The sequence below is a fragment of the Chelon labrosus genome (genome assembly GCF_963514085.1).
Source record: "Chelon labrosus genome assembly, chromosome: 3".
NCBI lineage: Eukaryota > Metazoa > Chordata > Actinopteri > Mugiliformes > Mugilidae > Chelon > Chelon labrosus.
In genome coordinates, this window is record NC_140339.1 from 30,450,714 (window position 1) to 30,470,594 (window position 19,881).

General features: G+C 39.8%; 1 protein-coding gene across 1 annotated transcript in view; it reads right to left on the reverse strand.

Moving 5' to 3' along the window:
- Positions 1–19,881, reverse strand: part of LOC311485741 (neural-cadherin) — a gene marked incomplete at both ends in the record, with an annotated part of 265,222 nt that overhangs the window by 131,147 nt on the left and 114,194 nt on the right. The window contains 2 exons of the mRNA XM_084541334.1: positions 4,190–4,362; positions 14,999–15,141. Coding sequence (XP_084397460.1) covers positions 4,190–4,362; positions 14,999–15,141 — 316 coding nt within the window. The remainder of the gene's footprint in view (positions 1–4,189; positions 4,363–14,998; positions 15,142–19,881) is intronic.

Sequence of the window (19,881 nt, forward strand, 5' to 3'; positions counted from 1 at the left end):
GAAACAGTGACGCAGCACTGTTGAGTAAATTATGCTTACAACAAAATGTCTGCTATTACACCTGTTGTAAAAGAAATTGACAGTGAAATAACTTAAAAGGACAATTAAGGTATTTGCCCCTGAGCATACATCACAGAATTCTTTTGCTCTGACTGGTTGTAAGCGCAGTTGTGTGAAGAGGTACTAGTTTTCTCTGTATTCATAGAAACAAGCCCATAATAAAATCCACATTCAAATTCTGAAATGAGTCTCTCTATGTCTGGCTACTTGTATCATACATAAAAACTAAAGTAGGTCCTCAAAATATCATCATGCTTTTGGTAAAGCAGCATTAACATTCCTAAACAGCTGTGGCTCAGTGTGTAAAGCGGGTTGTCCATGAACCAGAGGGTTAGCGGTTCGATCCCCAAAATGTGCCACATGCCGAAGTGTCCTTGAATAAGACACTGAACCCCCAGTTGCTCCCAGTGCGTGGCACTGATGTGTGTGTGTTTGTGTGAGCGAATGGGTAGATGTGTCTGTGACTGTAAAGTGCTTTGAGTACCAATAGGTAGAAAAGCGCTATATAAAAGCAAAGCCATGTACCATATTAACATATGTCACTGCCATGCTTACATAGCAGTTTACATTTTGAATCAATTAATTTAATTCATATGACAACAGTATGAGGGTTGAGCAAATGACTCTGACTTGATACAGTACATTGATAAGGCATAACATTATGACCACCTTCCTAATATTGTGTAGTTCTCCCTTGTGCCTCCAAAACAGTTGAGTCTCATCAGAGAATGGACATGGGCCTTCTGAGGGTGTTTCCTGTGGTGTCTGGCAACAGAATGTTGTTAATGGGGACCTTTGGGTCCTATGGGTTGAGGGGAGGGGCCTATGTGGATCATCCCACAGATACTTGATCTATTAATTCAGTGGTTACATTTTTTTCGTTGGATGCAAGGTAGTTGCTCACAAAAAAAGAGCTTCATCATCCTCACTTCAGCGCTTACTACTCTGTTTCAGCCGCTATGGTATTTCTACTCCAGCTCCATTTTCTTTCTCATTCTGTCTCCATCAGCTCTTTCTGTCTTTTCACTAAAGCCTTTATGCCAACGTGCCACGGACACAAGAGAAGGTAAAACAATCACTCAGTAGTACTAGTTGACGCCTTATTTTGACACCTAATTAATGATTGGGGAGCTTTTTATAAATCTTCAAGTTCTCTTCAGTTTGGCCTTTCATATGTAGCCACCAGAAACTCCTCTCGCTTGTGCATCCAGTGCTTCTTTTTTTTTTTTTTTCCTTTCATATATTACAGAGAGAGCTTGGGGAAGGTAATAAGGCTTGGATGCAGGCATGTAATTAATCAGAAGGGTCAAAGTAAATGCTATGTGTTCCAAAGGGATAGTAAAAACAACATCTCTAAATCCAAAGAGGTGCCATGAGCAGTAGGGAGGACCGTCAGCACCGTGGTATTTCACTACAGTTTGACTATTGCATTCTTGCCCTCTAGTGAGCATAAGATAGAATGTGATGTTGATAGATGGCCAAGCCTACTATAATACAGACATTACCCCCAACTGTCACGCCTCAGATGGAACCAAGTATGGAGGACACCTCAAAGTGACCTATGGATTTAAGTCCATACCCTCCACCATGGTCCTGAGTTTTTTGTAAACACATAAAGGTGAACACTGCAGATGTAGCCGTCAGAGCAACTTTCCAGTGTTGCTGGGTTCTTCCTGTAGGCAAATAGTGAAGAAATTTGGAAAATCGTAGGGATCACTCCAACTGTGTTCCACTGTTAGTTCATCACCTAAAAACCTATACAAGATGATTGGAAGAATACTAATCCAATACTGATGCTCTCCCCTACGCCCAACTTAAATTCTGGAACCTCACAGCATAAAAGCTCACAAGGATTGCTTAGGGTAAGATTTGGACAAGTCATTGGCCATGTATGATTGGATATAACTGATAGAATAAATATGAGATTCTGTAATGACATTAAGCCAGCAACTTTAGTACTGGTATCAAGACTAGAAACAATACTGCAGATTGAATTAGTTCGTCCTTGAACAGCTGCTCTTTAATATTAAAAAGAGACAGCTGTGGTGAGAAAAGTGGAAGAACACCATGGGATACTCCTGGAGGACCTCGAGGATGTGGACATCTTGAGTCTATTACTTAGCCTGCTGCCATTACGACCCAGTAGTAGGGTGGAATGGGTAGATGGAAAAACACTGGGATAGAAATAGGTTTGTTCTTATTTTAAGTAACAAGTGCTGAAAGTTTGTTGGATGCTTTTTTTTTTTCATGTTGTTCTGGATTTTTGCCATTGAGCTGCCCTAGGTTTTCTTGTGGGATGTTTCTACACAAATGCCCATCCTTGATACTTTTACTACCAGAAATACAAAATGTAAGTACATGAAGCACATCACAGCAGGTCTATCTAAGGGAAATAAATCAATGTTATCAGTTTGTCTGTGAAATTTAAGCTACTGGGAAATGAATCATCTTGTTATATTTGAGAGCTCTTGGCTCTCTGTATCACTGCCTCTTTATGTCTTTGTGTCTACTGTTTAGGTCCAGTGATCCAGCCCTGAGTTCCAGAGAGGCTACAGTGTGTTTTGAGACTGTGCATCAAAACATAAAAGGGTCTTTCTGCTCCAGTGTCCTGCTACTGGCTCCCAGAGACAGAGAAAAGGCTGACTAAACTCGGATGTCTTTACTGAGAAAGCAACACTGAAGCATCTTTTTACTTTGATGCCTAAGTACTTCCTTTTATTATTTTTGTCACACAGATAGCCCCGTTTGTCTGGTGATTTCTTTTCCATATATCACTGTGTTTTGCTTTGTTCATATATTTTTTATTAATCTTCTATAGCTAAGCCAACGCTACTGAAATGTTACCACCCCAGAACTCTAACTGACACGCTGATCTCTCAGATGAAAAAACAAAACATTGCAAACTTTGCAAAAAAGTAGTTCCTATTTGTACACAGACCCCAATTAGAGCGATCACAACATACATTCAAATCTATTAGTATTTTGGCGCCTTCATTTATTTATTTTTTCCGACAGTTCTCTGTCTTTTCTTTGTAGTATGGACATGTTGTTCTCTGGGAATTGTTTGACTGTTGCAATCAGCATCCCGCCAGCAGAGAGAAAAGAATGAATTATAGACTTGGAGTATAATGCCAGCGGAAGATTCCTGAGAGAAACAATGGAGCATACAGAGCACATGGAAACTGTGAACCAGAAAGTCCTCTCTTCGTCTCCCTTTTCTCTTGGCTCTCTTGATGCCTGTCCCTCTGTTTCTTCCTGCTAGGAGATGAAGCAGAAAGGGAAACACTTGGCACACACTTTCCCTCTGGAGAGAGGGAAAGTGTGGTTTACTCAGCAAGCTCTGGCTCCTAATCTTGGCTCGTAACACCTCAGGGGGCTTGAAAAGTCACCTCATTTAAAATTGAGACATGGCTAGAAAAAAGCAGGTGGAGACGTAGTTCTTCTAGAGTGGGTAGGTCGGGAATTCTCCAACATCCCTTAAAGCTTTAATTAAAAGACCAAGATGATGTAGGAGTGAGATGAGAGAGCTGAGATGAGGGTCAAGCTCGCTAATCGGTCCTCCAGAGAGGAGAGATAGAGGCTAATAATTTGAGAAAACAGAGAAAGACAGGGATACAGTATAGTCATAGATACAATTAACATGAGATAGACAAAGGAAGTAAAAAAAAAAAAATCATTAAAAAAACATAGAGTGAGACTGAGCTATATTAACCCTTACGAGTCAGATCATGTGACGTTTTCAAAGTGCCATAATGAAAAACTAGGTCACTTGTAGCACTGCTGTCAACTTTCTCCCAGTTTTAGTTTGACGCTGATAAACCATGTAAAACCGGATAAATTATAGTTTTAATTTGATAGTACAAATATATATATATGGGCGTAAACGTTGTGCATTTCTTTCGATATATTTGTCATTTTACAAAACGGGAAAAAGTGAACGAATCGGCTAATACTACTCCACATGATGAATACACCAGAGAAGTCCGATGTGAATCGGGCTGGAGGCGCCAAAGGAAGAAAAAAAAAAAAATTCATGGTGACCAGGAAAGCAGATGCTCTCACCTTTTCAAATATGAGTGGATAATGAGCAAAACATTTAATAAAGCGAACGTGTGATTGCCCATCTTACCTTTTCAAATACCGGCTTGTTGTTATTCACATCGTCCACTCCAACTATGACTTGGGCAGTGGATGACAATGCTTGAGGTCCACCTGAGGCATTGTCATCCGTGGCTGTAACATTAAGGACATATTCAACGCCCTGGAGTCGAGGTGGTGGGCTGGAGCGCAGCCGGATCAAACCTGTAAATAAACACAACAATGACAGTGGTTAACACATTTTCCGCCAGTTTGTGTTGATAAAGCATTAGTCAGTATTTGCTGTCTATATGTTTAGCCTTTATGTATAATCTAATTCTAATCCTAAGTAGTTTTGGTGTGTAGTAGTTTGGCTGCCTAACCAACTGCAACTGAAAATGAAATAAACATAAAACAGATAAATAAGTCAACATACGTGAAATTATAACTGTCAAACATGGTACACAAGGCACGGCATTAGAAAACAGTGGTCCAGTGGGCAGCTGTGGCTCAGTAGGTAGAGCAGGTTGTCCACAAACCCAGTTGCTTCCATTGCGTGGCACTGGTGTGTGAATGTGTGTGTGCTTGTGTGAGCAAATGGGTAGATGTGTCTGTGACTGTAAAGTGCTTTGAGTACCAATAGGTAGAAAAGCACTATATAAAAACAAGGCCACAAATCCCAGCCTCCTGGGAGAAAGTCCTGGCCTTGATTTATGCCACCACAATGCCCTATACATCCAAATGCAGACACAAGCGTAGGCTAAGTTGTTTTTGTAAACAGTCATAAGGTATATGAGTGGTGGATAGTCGTAGAGTTACTCACTAAAGTGATCGGGTTCACTTGAGTCATTTAACTTATTACTTAGATTCACTGACTGGAGTGATGCAAAGTCTGAGTGTGTTGGGTTTCCGGTCCGCTAACTTGACTTGTGTACTTAGCAGCAGCCAGCCAAAGGACTCACAGGATACGGGTTAATAGAAACTGATTCCTGATTCAGTAAGAACATTTGAATCTCTAACCCAGGTGATTCAGGTACTGACCAGTTCTATCATATGTGTAGTTTTGACAGTGCATCAGCCTGTTAAATTTTCTATACATGAGGATGTCTTGGCATGTTGCATGTTATTGTTCTTTCAGTGGAAGCCATATTGTCCACTGTATTTGCATCAGTGGGAGATATCAAGATAGTAGTAATGACGCTTCTCTGGCTTAACACTTATCTATTCAATACCTGGTACCATTTAGACCTCACAGAGGTTATGTGAGAGACACAGATAAATTCTGCAAATGTGAATGGAGGTAAACTTGTTAAGAGGAGATGACATAGTACAGTAGCCAAAAAGCTTTCTTTAAGTGGACTTATTATGTTGATTACCATCTCTTTGTTTTTATTACGGGACCCCATTTGAGCAGCTGTGCATAATTCACAGTACAAAAATAGTAAGCAAGCTTGCTGAAGAACTGCTGGGGTAACGCCCAGTGCATGTGAGCTCTAGTGTCTGTCCTTGATGAGGGTGCTGTAGAGTCTGAAACCTAAGCTTTTGGGTGATGGATTACTTTTAGACAAGTCCATGAAAAAAACGAAAATGAACCTTTTAGACAGAAAGGAATGCCAAATAAATAAGGGGCTTTGGGGTTTGGAGTCAACTGAATGCTGGTTGCAATCTGCCATCTCGGTAAGGTGGAGGTGGGAAATCAATAAGCTGAAGTGATGCAATAATCAATATGATTACATTAAGGGAACAAAGTTAAAAACAATCCACAGCACCATGTCCTTTGTTAGTATGAAGAAAAAAGGCAAACCCAGACAAACCATTCATGTGAAGGAAGGTAGTTTTCCATAGGACTATTGGTGGGCATTAAGCCAAGACATTTTTAATCAATTAAGGCCACACAATATATAAATAGTTAAATTGAGTGGTACTTCCTTTTAGTACTGTCGTTCTGGCATTTTTATTTCATCCTCTTTCTCTTTTTCTCTTACTGACTCTCTCTTTCAGTCTGGTGTAGGCGTCTCATCTGCATCCCACTCTCTGCTTTGAATGACTCTCCTCCACTCTGTATTCATCTCACCCTTTGGTGCTCTGTTTACTTTGTGTGCGTGTGTTTATGTGCAAGTGTGTGTGGGCTTTAAGTGTGGACACACTTATTACATCCTCCTTATCTTCGGAGGCAGGGGCAGGTGCTATCACTGTCATGTGTTCATTTGATTGCTATTTCACAAGAGATCCTGGAATTGGAATAATATGTACACTTATCATAGCCACGTATGTTTGTGTACAATTTATCCTTCCATTTCTGTTTACCAGACCAAGGAGAGTGATGAGACAGATGAAAGTCAGATGATGAATGATTGTTAGTTTTTATCTTGTTTTGTGTATTTGTGTATTCATAGCAGCTGCTCCAGTATGACACGAGGAATTACGATTTACATTAAATGATTTGTAAACAACTCTTTCAGATGAATGATAATGTAAGAAACCAATATAAAAAAGTGAAAACATTCTTTTCTGCTTAACTTAATGCCATACAAGCTCATATTTTTTGAACTGCATGTACAGTATGTCCCTTCTATTTGTCTTTGAGTGTGTTATTGCACAAGAGATGGAGGACTGCCATAGAGGGGGTGTCTGCCTCGAGGTGTTTGTCACAATGGCTGGTTGCCTGGCTCTGCTGTTCATGGTGAGGGGAACATGTAGGTGTGTGTGTATTCGTGTGCGCGTGCATGCGCTCTTGTGTGTATGGGAAAAAGATAAAAATATACAGGAAAGCAAAGAAAAATTATTCAATTTTAGAGCCGTAGAGGTGTAAAAAGAGGAGGCTGTGCCCACAGGAAGACATGTAACATACATTGTGTCAAACAGAAACACATACTCACACACGTACACAATAAAATATACATTAATGCATATAAACACTATAGCTGCAGAGCTTGATGAAGGGAACAAAAAGGTCCAGCGGTGAGTTTTTTTATTTATTTTTTTTAGGTCAGACTAAAGCCCGTGTGCACTCTATATGCAGATATACCAGAGGGGGTGCCTTGCAAAAGCAAATGTTAAGGACATCATATTTTAGTTGGATATAACACTACTGAGCTGAACTTTGTGATCCTTTTAACCGTGCCACTAAGACACAAAAAGGAAGCAAATCAAAACCAGGACAGGATTCATAAACTCCTTGGAGGAATAGTTCACATTAGATTATATGGGTGTTGTGTGATGAGTTACATTATTTAACAGAAAGTATAACTGTACCTTGACTTTGGAATGTTATTCCCAGGGCCAAGTAAGTACACTTTGAAAAGGTCACACAAAAAAAAAACCCTGGCTGTACAAGTCCTAACCACATGTTGGTTTTGTTCTCATCTCAGGGGTGGTTGCTAGTGAACTGCATAATGTATAATGTTCACAAAAAATCCAAATGTGGAAAAGTTTTTTTCTAAAAATCACAGAAAAAACTAACCAAGCCAAAGCTTGAGACCTAAATGGTAGTTTATTGTCGGGGTGTTCAACTCCAGGCCACACACCAATCAATATTTGCTACAGCTTGCTGTTCCTGCTGTTCTATTAAATTCGCCTCAGAAAACCACACGCGGTGCCATAACCAGCTGAACAGAACACGTTGCATAAAGGAGCAATGTGCCATAGTGCCATCTGGCTCAGCTGCTCAAACGTTTATAGATTACCTGATCTACTCACCACCTACATTAGGGTTGGGTTTAAAGAAATGAATTTTCTGATTCAAAAATAAAGATCCAATGTCTGTTCACAAAATCTTTGGATCATTTTTTTCAGTACATACTATTTTTTGCATTCGCTTGTTAGAAAATCTCACCGTAGTCTTGCGAGACTGGAGATCCAAAACATGACATACTGTACATTACAACCCTGAGACCACTGCCAGACCTGAAGGCTTATTGGATTTAAAATGGCAACAGAGAAGAGCTGCACAAAAGAAAAGCCATGTGCAAGATATGGCAACTAGAGGGAAGACATTACTGAATACAACAACTCTCTGGAACCACTAACAAGGTAAGTTTGGTCTCCAAACTGAAATATTTCTAAATTAATCTATATAGAATTAAATCAAGTTGGAACCCTGTACAATTAAATCCATTCAGGAAATCAGTAGCATTACATAAACATTCATTTAACAGAAGGTCCATTACTAAGGCCGCATATGCAATTCACTCTGTTCCTTCGTTGATGGAGGCTTTTAATTATGGGCAGTTCTTCCATGGTAGTGTTGCTAACTCTAAGCTGACGTTTGGCTATTTCAGCAGCTTGATGTACTCAGTCCAAACCTCCCACCTTCCAACACAATTTGCTCAGAGTAGCCTAGATGGTTTGCTCAGAATTTCCCATTATACAAACCCAAATAGGCCATTGTATGGTGCGTGACTGGGGCTGATGGGGGTTGCATTGTAGAATGGGCTTAGGAGAGATTTTTCTTTTTAAGCGTGAGGTACAATGAGACTAAAAATAGAACGATTGTTTCCTACAAAAAGAACAACCTACTGGGGTTGACAGAAACTGGTCACAAAAAAAGCAACTCTCAATTTAAATGTAAATTCTTTCAGTAGTACAACTAAGGGTGACAATTTATCAGATAATAACATATTTCCCCTGGCAAGCATAGTTCAACTGGGCATCCACCAAAGTCATTGGGATTCATCCTCTGGGGACTCTGAACACCTGTGTAAAATTTTAGCATCATTTATCTCCAAACCTAAACAGGGCATCAAGCCATAAATGAGTTAAATCGTGTTTGTGTGAGGTTGGGTGAGGGAAAACTAATATCACAAAGTTAGTTAGTCCAGAGAGAATCAATAAGAATGTGGGAAAAAAATAAATAAAAATAAGCATACCCACACCAGGATGCATTAAGAGTGTAAGCATTAGCACACCCTTCTCTCTCTCCACCCACGCTGCTCCAACTGTGCTGCGGAGTGCACTCATGCTTAATGAATCGAGACAGAAGGCCAGATAAATGTGACCAGTTCAGTAAAGGCAGCAGGCAGACACAGAGAGAGGCTATGGACGGCTCACTGTGTTACGTATATAGGGAGCACCGGAGGCGCCCTGCAGTCTGATCCTTGCTTTACTCCGCCTCTGGTTGGCATAAACATCTAATAGGGCCTAAAAGCCTTAGATGAGAGCAACACATGCTGGGTAAGTGGTTGAAAATGGGACATGGAAAAGGTTTTAGGACATTCCAAGAACAAAGCATACAGCGAGTGTCTGTTCTAATCTATGTGATATGTGTCCCCGTAGTATGGGTTAGGGCTGTGTATATGTGTGTGTGTGACTGGGTGCATTTGTTGGCATGCATATGTGTACATTTATACATACATACACATATCATAAATATAGATGTTCAGATGTATGTTCTTACATGTATGCTTGCCTATGTTCGTGACTAAGTGCTAATGAGTCCATATTTCTTTAAGCACAACTATTGTTCTGCTTACTGGGAGAGTCCATATTATATACTGTATGTTATATCTTTGTTAGTAATCTTGTATATAACAAACCTGCATGTTTGTGTGCTCTACAAATTACATTTTATGTACATTTAAGTGTTAATTATTTAAGAGGAAGGGGAAGATGTTTCCTTAGGGTGTCAGTGACCAGCCATCACTTCACATGAAGGAAGCCAGGAAGTGGGAAATGGAAGGTTGAAGCAAGGGATGGGTGAGAGACAACATAGTAGACAGAGGACAAAGCGGGGCAGAGGGTTAGAGGACAGGGACAGAGTAAGTTCTTCCTCCAGTCAATACCATGTAAAGCAAACTGCAGACTTCAGCTGGGTGGGACAGAGGGAGAAGCGAAGAGTAGGTTTGAAAGAAGAAGTGGAATAGTTATGGAAAGAAAGAGAATAAGAATAGATTTGCCAGAGGGAAGCAGAGAGAGGAATGAGGGCAAAACAATGTGGGTTTGTTACATAAAGCTGGGATAACACGCAGGTCAGCACATAAGACCCAACACAGTAGATACAAGGCAAGAAGTTCAGAAGAAGAGACTGAACAATCGAAAAATAAACAAGACAGCAGGACAGTAAATTCTAACTAATCACTGGTTACCTAGTCTTCTTTGAAAACAAACTCACCTACTGTTTTCCTCTCAAAGAAATACTATTTCTTAAAATGCCATATAACTTAGCTGAGAGAAAAAAGAAATGACAGAAGTGTGTTACTGGTGGCAGCACTTCCCCTTAGCCGTCAGTAAATACTTCCTCCCATCCAACGGAGCGGGCGTTTCTGTATTTATGGGTTTTAATAGGAAGAGTGTGATCATCATATTGACCGGCCTGCTCAGATTCTAATGGGCGCCTTAAATCTCAGGGAAACACACTGTATTCTTGGGGTGAGTTACAGGCAAATTAACATGGAGAGGGAGGCCAGGAGAGCTGTTCCTGCCGGAAGGGAGGAAAACAATCACTTGAATGATTGTTGGACATTCAGGATGGGTAGGGAGAGGGGGAGCTGGCAACAAGAGGGAAGAAGAGGTAATAAACGATTTTCATCAGTAGCAGAGGGAGAATGAGATGGGTTGAAGAGGGTGGGCGGAATCCAATGTGCTCGCCTTCCATTATAAGAATCATAAAATACTTTTAATGACCAAATATTGGCCTCTTTGAAACAAGATATTGGATCATATTACAAGCATTAAAGTCACAGTTTGGCTCACACACTTTGGTGCAGACAAAGTAGCTTTGTGTGCATCTGCATTAGGCTCGCCTCCCTGTGTGTGTGGACTGGTTCCCAGTTGATTTACTGCAAATCCATTAATACTAAAGGTGTGCTTAATAAGGGCTTGTACTGCAGCACAGTCAAAGCAAGTCAGATTTGCGCTGCAGAAAAAAGTGTTACATTTATACTGACTGTTTTACCTTACTGACTGTTTAACCCGTTGCCATTCCAACAGCCCGTCCACTACTTTCGCAAACTAAACCACGTCTAAACTCGGCCCCTTGTCTATGCATCAACACATGTTATACATTGTTGTAAAGCTTAATTTCTTGAGATTAGAAAGATGCCCACCATTTCTGGAATACATAATAACTGCAGATTCAGTTATGTCAGACCAGTCACAAACACAAACATGTATACAACTCATCTATTGAGCCTCACTGTTACTGTTACATTGCCATGGGTCCAGTAAATGTGCTCCAGTAAAATAGTCTGATGTATAATGGTACAATATACGCTGTAGCAAACTTTCTAAAATTTTTGTTGTTTTCCAAGCGGATGTTTTCCCTATAACGTCAGTTAGCTAGCATGTGTTTGCCACACCATAATATCAAAACAGCTCTAATCTCTGAACTTTTGATTGACACCTCTTTTGACCCAATAGACGACTGTTTACCATGTCTACAGTTTCACAATAGCTACCGAGTGGCTGGTGTGCAAAAGGTTCTTGCTCTTATTCATTTGTATGTAGCTCGAGCCAATTGCAGCGCACTTTACTGGTGAGAAGTGCATTGGATAGCTAATGAATTTCTGAAAACAACGACACGCAGGTTGACAGGTGGTGTTTCTTCCCAAAGCGACCAGCCATGTGCGCTTACGATACTGCGGCACTCAACGTGCCACCAAAACACTAGGCGTGTAAGTGTAACCTTTCATTAGAGTCCAAGATCATGACTGATTGGTTATTTGAAATGGGACTAGGTAAGATTTCAAGCGGTTCCACACCAGTCCACACCACCAAGCTACAGTCATTTTGAAGGCAAATATTATTGAAAAAGAATTAGACGGACATTAAATCCTTCTTTTTCAGTGTATTCAACCTCCTATTGCTCAGTGCCAGAGGCAGTTAGACAGATTCCGAAGAGAAATTTCAGAAAACCACGCCTGTTCTCCAAATGGTTCAAGAACAGCTTTAAATTTACTTTGGGTATGCCTTTTTTGGGCATTTTAGGCAGAAATTAAAGGAGTTGTTAAGGGATTAAATGTTGACAATCGATCCAAACCCTTCCAGTTTGGGTACTATGTATTATCGGATAGACTATATCTATTAAAGTATACATGTTGTTGATGTTGTTTCAGATGTTTGAAACAACATCCATAATCTGTCATGGTTTCATATGAACCAGGAAGAAATCAGGAAGTTTGAGGGTTTTATAGCACAAGGAGTTATGGCAAGTAAAACGATTTTGCACTATTAATAGCTAAGCAAAGTGATCTATTTGTGTTTTATTCTAATTGCACTAATGCATGAATGTGTATGTGAACAAGGGGGTAGTGGATGTCAGTTTGACTGTAAAGTAACCAATTGGTAAGAAGGTAGGAATATAAATACAAAATAAAAAAATGTATCAAGCAAAAATCAAACATCAGCAGCAACTCAGGATCTACTCAGAACCTTGTTTCAGTAGATGTTGCCATTTTCAGCTGTTGTATATAAGAGAAATCAAAACTTCAGTCAGCAGATGTCCTTTCAAAAGAATGATGTGTCATAGAGTCTTTGAGGACGAGTGGCATCTTTGAACCACATCTCAAGAGGTAAACAAGCTTTTCATAGTGTATAATGGAAATACAGTAACTTCTATTTACTGATGCATCCAAGTTAAGTTTGATATTTGTAGGGCAGGTTGCATGGAAGGAGACAAACAAAGGAGGGAGTGATAATGTAGCGTATCAAACCCACAGCGAAACATGCCGTTGAGAATGTTCAAGTCAGTTTTGCTACCATAGAGTTTGACTCTGATCCCGGACAAGCAGCACTCTGTTCAACATGAGACATGCTTCGCACTGCGGAAACACACCTCAGAGCTTTAAAGAAATACTTTAAGACCAAAGATCAAGCAGTGTTGATTTTAACAAACTTCCCTCCACAGACACCTCACTGAACATTTATAGAGCACTTGAAGACTGTGAAAGGCAAACAAACTGACATCACAAGAAGTTCTGTGGAACATTATCAGATCATCAGACATGGGTTATCGGGTTTTGCATGAATTTGTGATGTAATTTAAGAAAATACAAAGATATGCACATGCATATCGATTTTTCAGAGATACAACTTAAAGCCCTAAGAGATTTATGGAGTTTTGCAACTAGAGGTAATGCAAACATAAAACAAAGCCAAATCCTTTTATCTGAAAACTTTTGACATGTTACAGTAAAGCACAGGTGACAATAATAAAATAAAAAATATCGGAATTCCATTTAACTGCTTCAGTTAACAGATAAAGGCCCTCATATTACGATATGCTGGTTTGCTATTATGCTATGGTAAGTACAAATGTGTGCTGTGAATAGGCCTATTAGCTGGTTGAGCAGCCCGGTACTCAGGATTATCTGACAAGAACATGATTTAGTCCACTGAGCACCAATTATATTAATCCTATGGATTACCAGATACATGGCGAAATTAATCATTGTGTACCAAATCCTAACAAATAGATAGCAGTGACATCCAATTTGAGGGAAAACACGCATGGAATCTACCAAAATCTACCAAATTGCCATATAGGTAGACATTTAGCTTCGCCTCTATGCTAAACTTTGGTACAAAGCTGGTCACTCTGAGGAGCTAACTAATAACGAAGAGGTAAATGAGTAGTGACGGGCAAACCGTTGGTCAATGTCATAAAATGCACACAGAGCAACATAATATAAATGTCAGAGAAAGTCTGCACACATCTAATAGCAGATGGGATCAAGGTATAGCTACAAGTCCTTTCTAAGCCTGATAAAATGACCGTCACTATCATCTAACAGTGAATGTCATTGATAGTGAACAGAGAAAATTGTGCCTTGAAGTTTTAAGTAATTGAATTTGTAAAAGTCATCGTATTACCCCCTCAATGAGATAGGCTAATTCAGATTGGGTTGCAATTTACAAAAGGGTCGAACCACTGTGAAACTGCCACCGCTGTGGCACACAAACACACACTGTGTCATTAAATGAGGTTCCTATTTCACATTGCTCCTGGCATTGCTTCTCCTGCCTCACAGGAAGCGGAGATGTGTGACTATAGATCTCGGATGGTATTTTGTTACAAAGACACAGTGGAAACAGTCTTCACACTTTGACTGATTATTCTAACATCTTGAAGACATGACCTGTCGAGATTTTAATATTCTTTACGAAGCTTCTCTCAGTAAGAGGAAAGCAGGTGAGGCACAGACCGGTGGCTATGATGAAGAACATAAAACTATACTGTACACATACAATGAAATTATTTTCAAGACACTCCTGGGCATGCTTGACAAAATGCATAATTTTACATTAAAGGGTAAGTAAATTTCTACTCAGGGGTCTGCTTGGGCTTACAGAATACTTAGCTTCTTATCAGAATAGGAGTCTTAAATAATTAAAATGAGTCTTAAAAGTCTTAAATTCTTATCAACACATGACTGATAACATGCAATCGGATAATCTTACAACCAATCAGAGCAACAAAGTATGCAACATAAAGCATTCTTGACAAATGTCTTCATCGCTCTTATTGGTCCGTGCTTTCAAGTTAGTTCACTGCGGATATCTTTTACAACAGACATAATAGCGGACTCTAGATCTTCCAGCACTCGTGACATGCATGACTATGTTTTTCTTACTCTTCCCACGAAGCCCACCCAAACAATTTAAGTAGCCCAGTAGACCTTTGCTAGAGTATAATCAGATCCCAACGGAGGGGTTCCAGACTAACATTTCACCACAGTTAATTTGTAGGTGGGGAAGTTGTTCTGGCACCCAGGCTTAAAAGTACTAAATAAAGCACTATTGTATACATAGGGTACAAGTATGTCGTTTTATCTTTATAAACTGTCCTTCAAACATTGTATGGTCTTGTAGTATCCTGAACCACTGAAGGACAGATTAAAAAAAATAATAATCCAACATGTCTAACCTTTTTGATTGTCTATGACAAAGTTGCCCTCCTCGTTTCCTGTGGTGATTTTGTACGTGATCCCATCTCCATCAGGGTCCTTTGCCAGCACTGTGGCAACGAGTGTGTTGGGGCCGGCGTCCTCTGAGACGAATGTCCGATATCTGATAAAACACACACAGACAACAACACAATCGATACCTTAGTTACACTTCTCTGCAGGTGGACACATGTCCGGACACAGATTTAAAGGTGAAAATGAGACATTGAACAACGGTTTTAAAAATCTGTTGCATTTGATTCATGTTTACCCCTTAGGTGCTCATACAAAGACAAAAAAATTATTAAAACAAACTTGCCAAGCCATTGACATACCAACCAAGTTTACCATACAAGTTTAAATCCCGCTCTACACATTATACGCTTATTAGAGCATATTCAAATGTATTTATAATGAATGGATGTTTGAATCTAAAATTCAGTTTTGGCAAAAATGAACACAGCGGTTTTGACAGACCATGTTGGCATGGCATGTCATGACTTTGTTCAGTTTGCTGAGCAATGGCAGGGCCAGTGGTTGTGTTGCACACTGTGACCAAAGAGAATTTCTTCAAATGTTTACAACTGCACAAGCCACGAGAGGCTATGCTTTAAACCCCATGTAAGTGGTTCTCAGTTGTGCTCCAACAGTAGTAAAACTGAGAACTATTTGGAACAGGTCTCAGTCTCTCAACTCAGTTGGAACAGATACAAAGATGTAAATTGGCAGCATCCAAAGCCACAGGATGCACAGCTACCACCAGGCCAGATAAACCCAGATAAACCAACCGAAAAATTTCTGGTAACCATCATAAAGCTTCCATGGCGTACAGAAAGACACAGAAAATTTTCCACAATCATCACAGACTTCTGACCCCCCACCCCCAACCCATCCTTCCCCCATAACACCTTCTACCACAGAATACTGCAACTTTCAAAGTGACAAAGTGAGAACATGGTGCATGGAGGTAGTGGTGCAAACTAGCTTCCTTTTCCTGTGATATTCCTAGAGTGAAACAAGACACTATAGGCAGGGCTTCTCAAACAGCCCTCACATTCTTGCCTTTGCTGGCCAACTTTACTATCCCTGAGCACAACAAACCAGTTGTAAAGGTGAATGCCCATTACTCGCTCCTAAATCAGTGGACTAGGGACATGTTTTTAGAATTCTGTTGATGACTTTTAACCATTCAAGAAATTGTTAAAACCCATAAATTATTAGTATTATGATATAATTCTATGGCATAAATCATACCATAAACAATTACACAGTTAGTTAGTATAGTATAGTACAGTAAGATAGCATAAATTCCAACCTACTGCCCTTGCCTTTTAACTGACTGCTGACTAAAAGATGTTCTCTTTCTCTGTGGCTCATCAATGACTCACCGCCTGCTCACATGAGCATACACATTCAAAATGCAGGTATAGTAACTGTGTCTGTGCCTCTTTTAAAAATATATACCACTGTCACGCTGGCAAGGAGGCCCATTCATTTTCCCCTGAAAACAAGGTACTTCCATTAGGTGTTGATCACGGTTCATATTTTGTCACTGCAGTCTTTCTGCCTCAAAAACCGCAGGGCCAGTCCTGCTTGAGGCTTACTGATTTGCCAATCATTTGCTCCATTTGCAAAGTGTTGTTGCAGCATTTGAGTAATTTCAGCTCATACTCTGTAAGCCCAGCACTTCTCTGCAGATCAATAAGTAAGTCAGGTAAGGTAAGGTGCTGTGTTTCTTTATTATGTTGTTTTCCTAAGACTACATAGGTCACATTGATCAAACGACTTCCACTTGTGGTCTGAGGAAGCTATTTGAAAGATCATTAGATAATTGCTTGTATTTATCTCACCTGAATGGCAGGAAGAACTGCAGCCTCCTTGTGCATTTATGCCTGCAGTTTGATAGCAAAATTACAGAGGCTGTCTGTGCAGCTGAATTTATGCATGACTCTTTTGTCCTAACTCCCTAAATTAACTCTACTTCTGCATTACAGATGCAGACAGAGTAGTCATTATAGATTCAAATGGGCTTAGGCTTATGATTACAACAAGCCTGATATGGTAACAATAGCTAATGCGGGCTTGTATGTGTTTACACTTTTTGAAACTTGACTGAACAATCAGTTTAATTAATCTATTATATGAACAAACTGACAACTAATCAGCTGGATCATTTTGATAACCGATTATCTTTTAAAGGTATATATAGCAAATACACAGCAATGGCCTAACATTGTGGATTATTTTTTAACTATTATCCTAAATTAAGTATCTTTGGGATAGATTGGGCAAACTATCCGATTTGAAGACATAATTAGAATGTTTCTTGATCTTTAATTCTCTAATGGTGCAATGCTGTACTTCACAAACAATCTCGCCATAAAGTCAGTTTATTGGTTATATCCAAGCTTTTGTTTAAACATTTCACGAAAAAAGCAACATCTGTGCTACTGCATAAATTTTGAACCACTATACCACTGTAAGTCTTGTGGCACTACACGTACATTGCTTGCCATTAAAATTTATATATTAAGCCAAGGATGATGTAAATTTTATAAATACACACCCAGGAGATAATGGTCTCCTGTCATGGCATATTTCACAGGTTAGATTTAAAGACTGATCCATCTTGACACTTGAATTAACCTAACTTTCACAAAAAATCCTCTCTAATGCTTTCAAGCAGATGCTCCTAGGAGTCCATTGCATGGAGGACTGACTGAGTGTCTTAAAGAAAGAGGAAGACAGAGACCTGGATGGATCACTGAGAGGAAGCCAACAGCTCAGGAGTCATACAACAGTAAGCAGCCTTTTGCAGCTTTGCCAAAACTCTCAGTTGACCAAATCAATGTTGCAATCAGTTGAAAACCGCCTCTGACATGCACCAACACACTCAATTACATTTTAACCTTTTTGTTTTACTTTAGTTAGTTTTTTATGTTGTTGATTCGGTGGGGGAGAAATATGCATCCCTCAGGCTAATGCCTGATCTTTGTTGTGAAAATTAATTACAGAACTTAATCATTGAGTTCATTAAGTTCATCCAGATAAGGCATAGATGGAGAAAAGAGACGGGATAATGGCGTGTGTCTGTGTGTGTGTGCTGATCCTTTCATGCTACTGCTCAATGATTACGTGTTTATTTGGTGGAATCTGATTTCCTTTTAATCTCTGTCACTACTCTTAAAGCTCTTGACACTGTTTATCATTCAGCTCTTAGGTTTATCACAGATGATGCTTACAGTACTCATCATTGCAGTTTATATGAAAAAGTTGGGTGGCCTTCCTTATCTCATAGAAGGGATATGCATTTCTTTTTGCTTATTTATAAGGCCTTAACCGGAAAGCTCCCTATGTATATTTCTTCCCTTTTAGCTGGGTATTCCAACCCCTACCAAACTCGGAATAGCAGCTTATTGCTGCAAGTTCCACATGTGCGCACTGAGCTTGGTAAAACTGCTTTTAGTTATTGTGCTCCCTCATCTTGGAATACCCTGCAACTCAGCCTTAAACTTGATTCATTTGTTTCTCTTGATAATTTTAAAGTCATGCTTAAAGATCATTTTGTATTTTCATGCCCTTGTTTTTAATTACTAGTTTTCATGATATTGTATATGTGTTATATGTGTGTTTACTCGACATCATTGTAAATGAGGGCTAAGCCCTCAATGATTTTTCGAGTTTAAATAAATCAATTCAATCAGTAGTACAATGATATAAATTCCAACTCAGCCGGTATGCATTGTTCATGTACACTACCGGTCAAAAGTTTAAGAACACCCTAATTTTTCCAGTTATTTATTGCAATTCAAGTCGTGCAAGTCCAATGAATAGCTTGAAATGGTACAAAGGTAAGTACTGAACAGCCAGAGGTTAAAAAAAAAGGTTTGGTTACCCAAAACTGAAAAATAATGTACATTTCAGAATTATACAAAAAGGCCTCTTTCAGGGAACACGAAGTGGGTTAACAATTTAAAGCTGTTCTGCAGCAATGAAAGTTGAATCAGCCTTGAAAGCTGGTGCTACTAGTTCCTACAGGTGTTCCAACTTTTCTTGGTTACTTACAACCCCCTCTGTCTGCATAGAAGCAGTGTTGGAACACACTGTGGTACCAGACCCTCATGAGCATCAGGTGAACAGTATTGTACTGCAGAAAGTAGTGTGTTGCTACAAAAATGATGAGAAAAAGGCAATTAACAATGGAAGAGAGACAGACCATCATAACACTTAAAAATGTAGGTCTTTCCTACAGGGAAATTGCAAAGAAAGTCAAGGTGTCAGTGAGTACAGTTTTCTTCACCATCAAAAGGCAGGGAAACTCTGACAGGAAGAGGTCTGGCAGACCCAAAGCCACAACTGAATCAGAGGACAAGTTTCTGAGAGTTAACAGCTTGCGTGATAGGCGGCTCACAGGACAACAGCTTCAAGCACAGCTTAATAGTGGTCTATTATAGCAAAGTCTCAGTTTCAACTGTGGAGAGAAGACTTCGAGCTGCAGGTTTGACAGGACGAGTTGCAGCAAGAAAGCCATTGCTAAGATGTCAGAATAAGACAAAGAGGCTCATCTGGGCCATGAAACACCACCATTGGACTACTGAAGACTGGAAGAAGGTATTATGGACTGATGAATCAAAATTTCAAATCTTCGGTTCATCACGCAGGATCTTTGTACGCTGTCGAGTAGGCGAGAGGATGGTTCCACAGTGTGTGACATCAACTGTCAAACATGGAGGAGGAAGTGTGATGGTCTGGGGCTGTTTTGCTAGATCCAGGGTCGGTGACTTGTACAGAGCGAGAGGCACCCTGAACCAAAACAGCTACCACAGCATTCTGCAGCGCCACGCAATACCCTCTGGTATGCGCC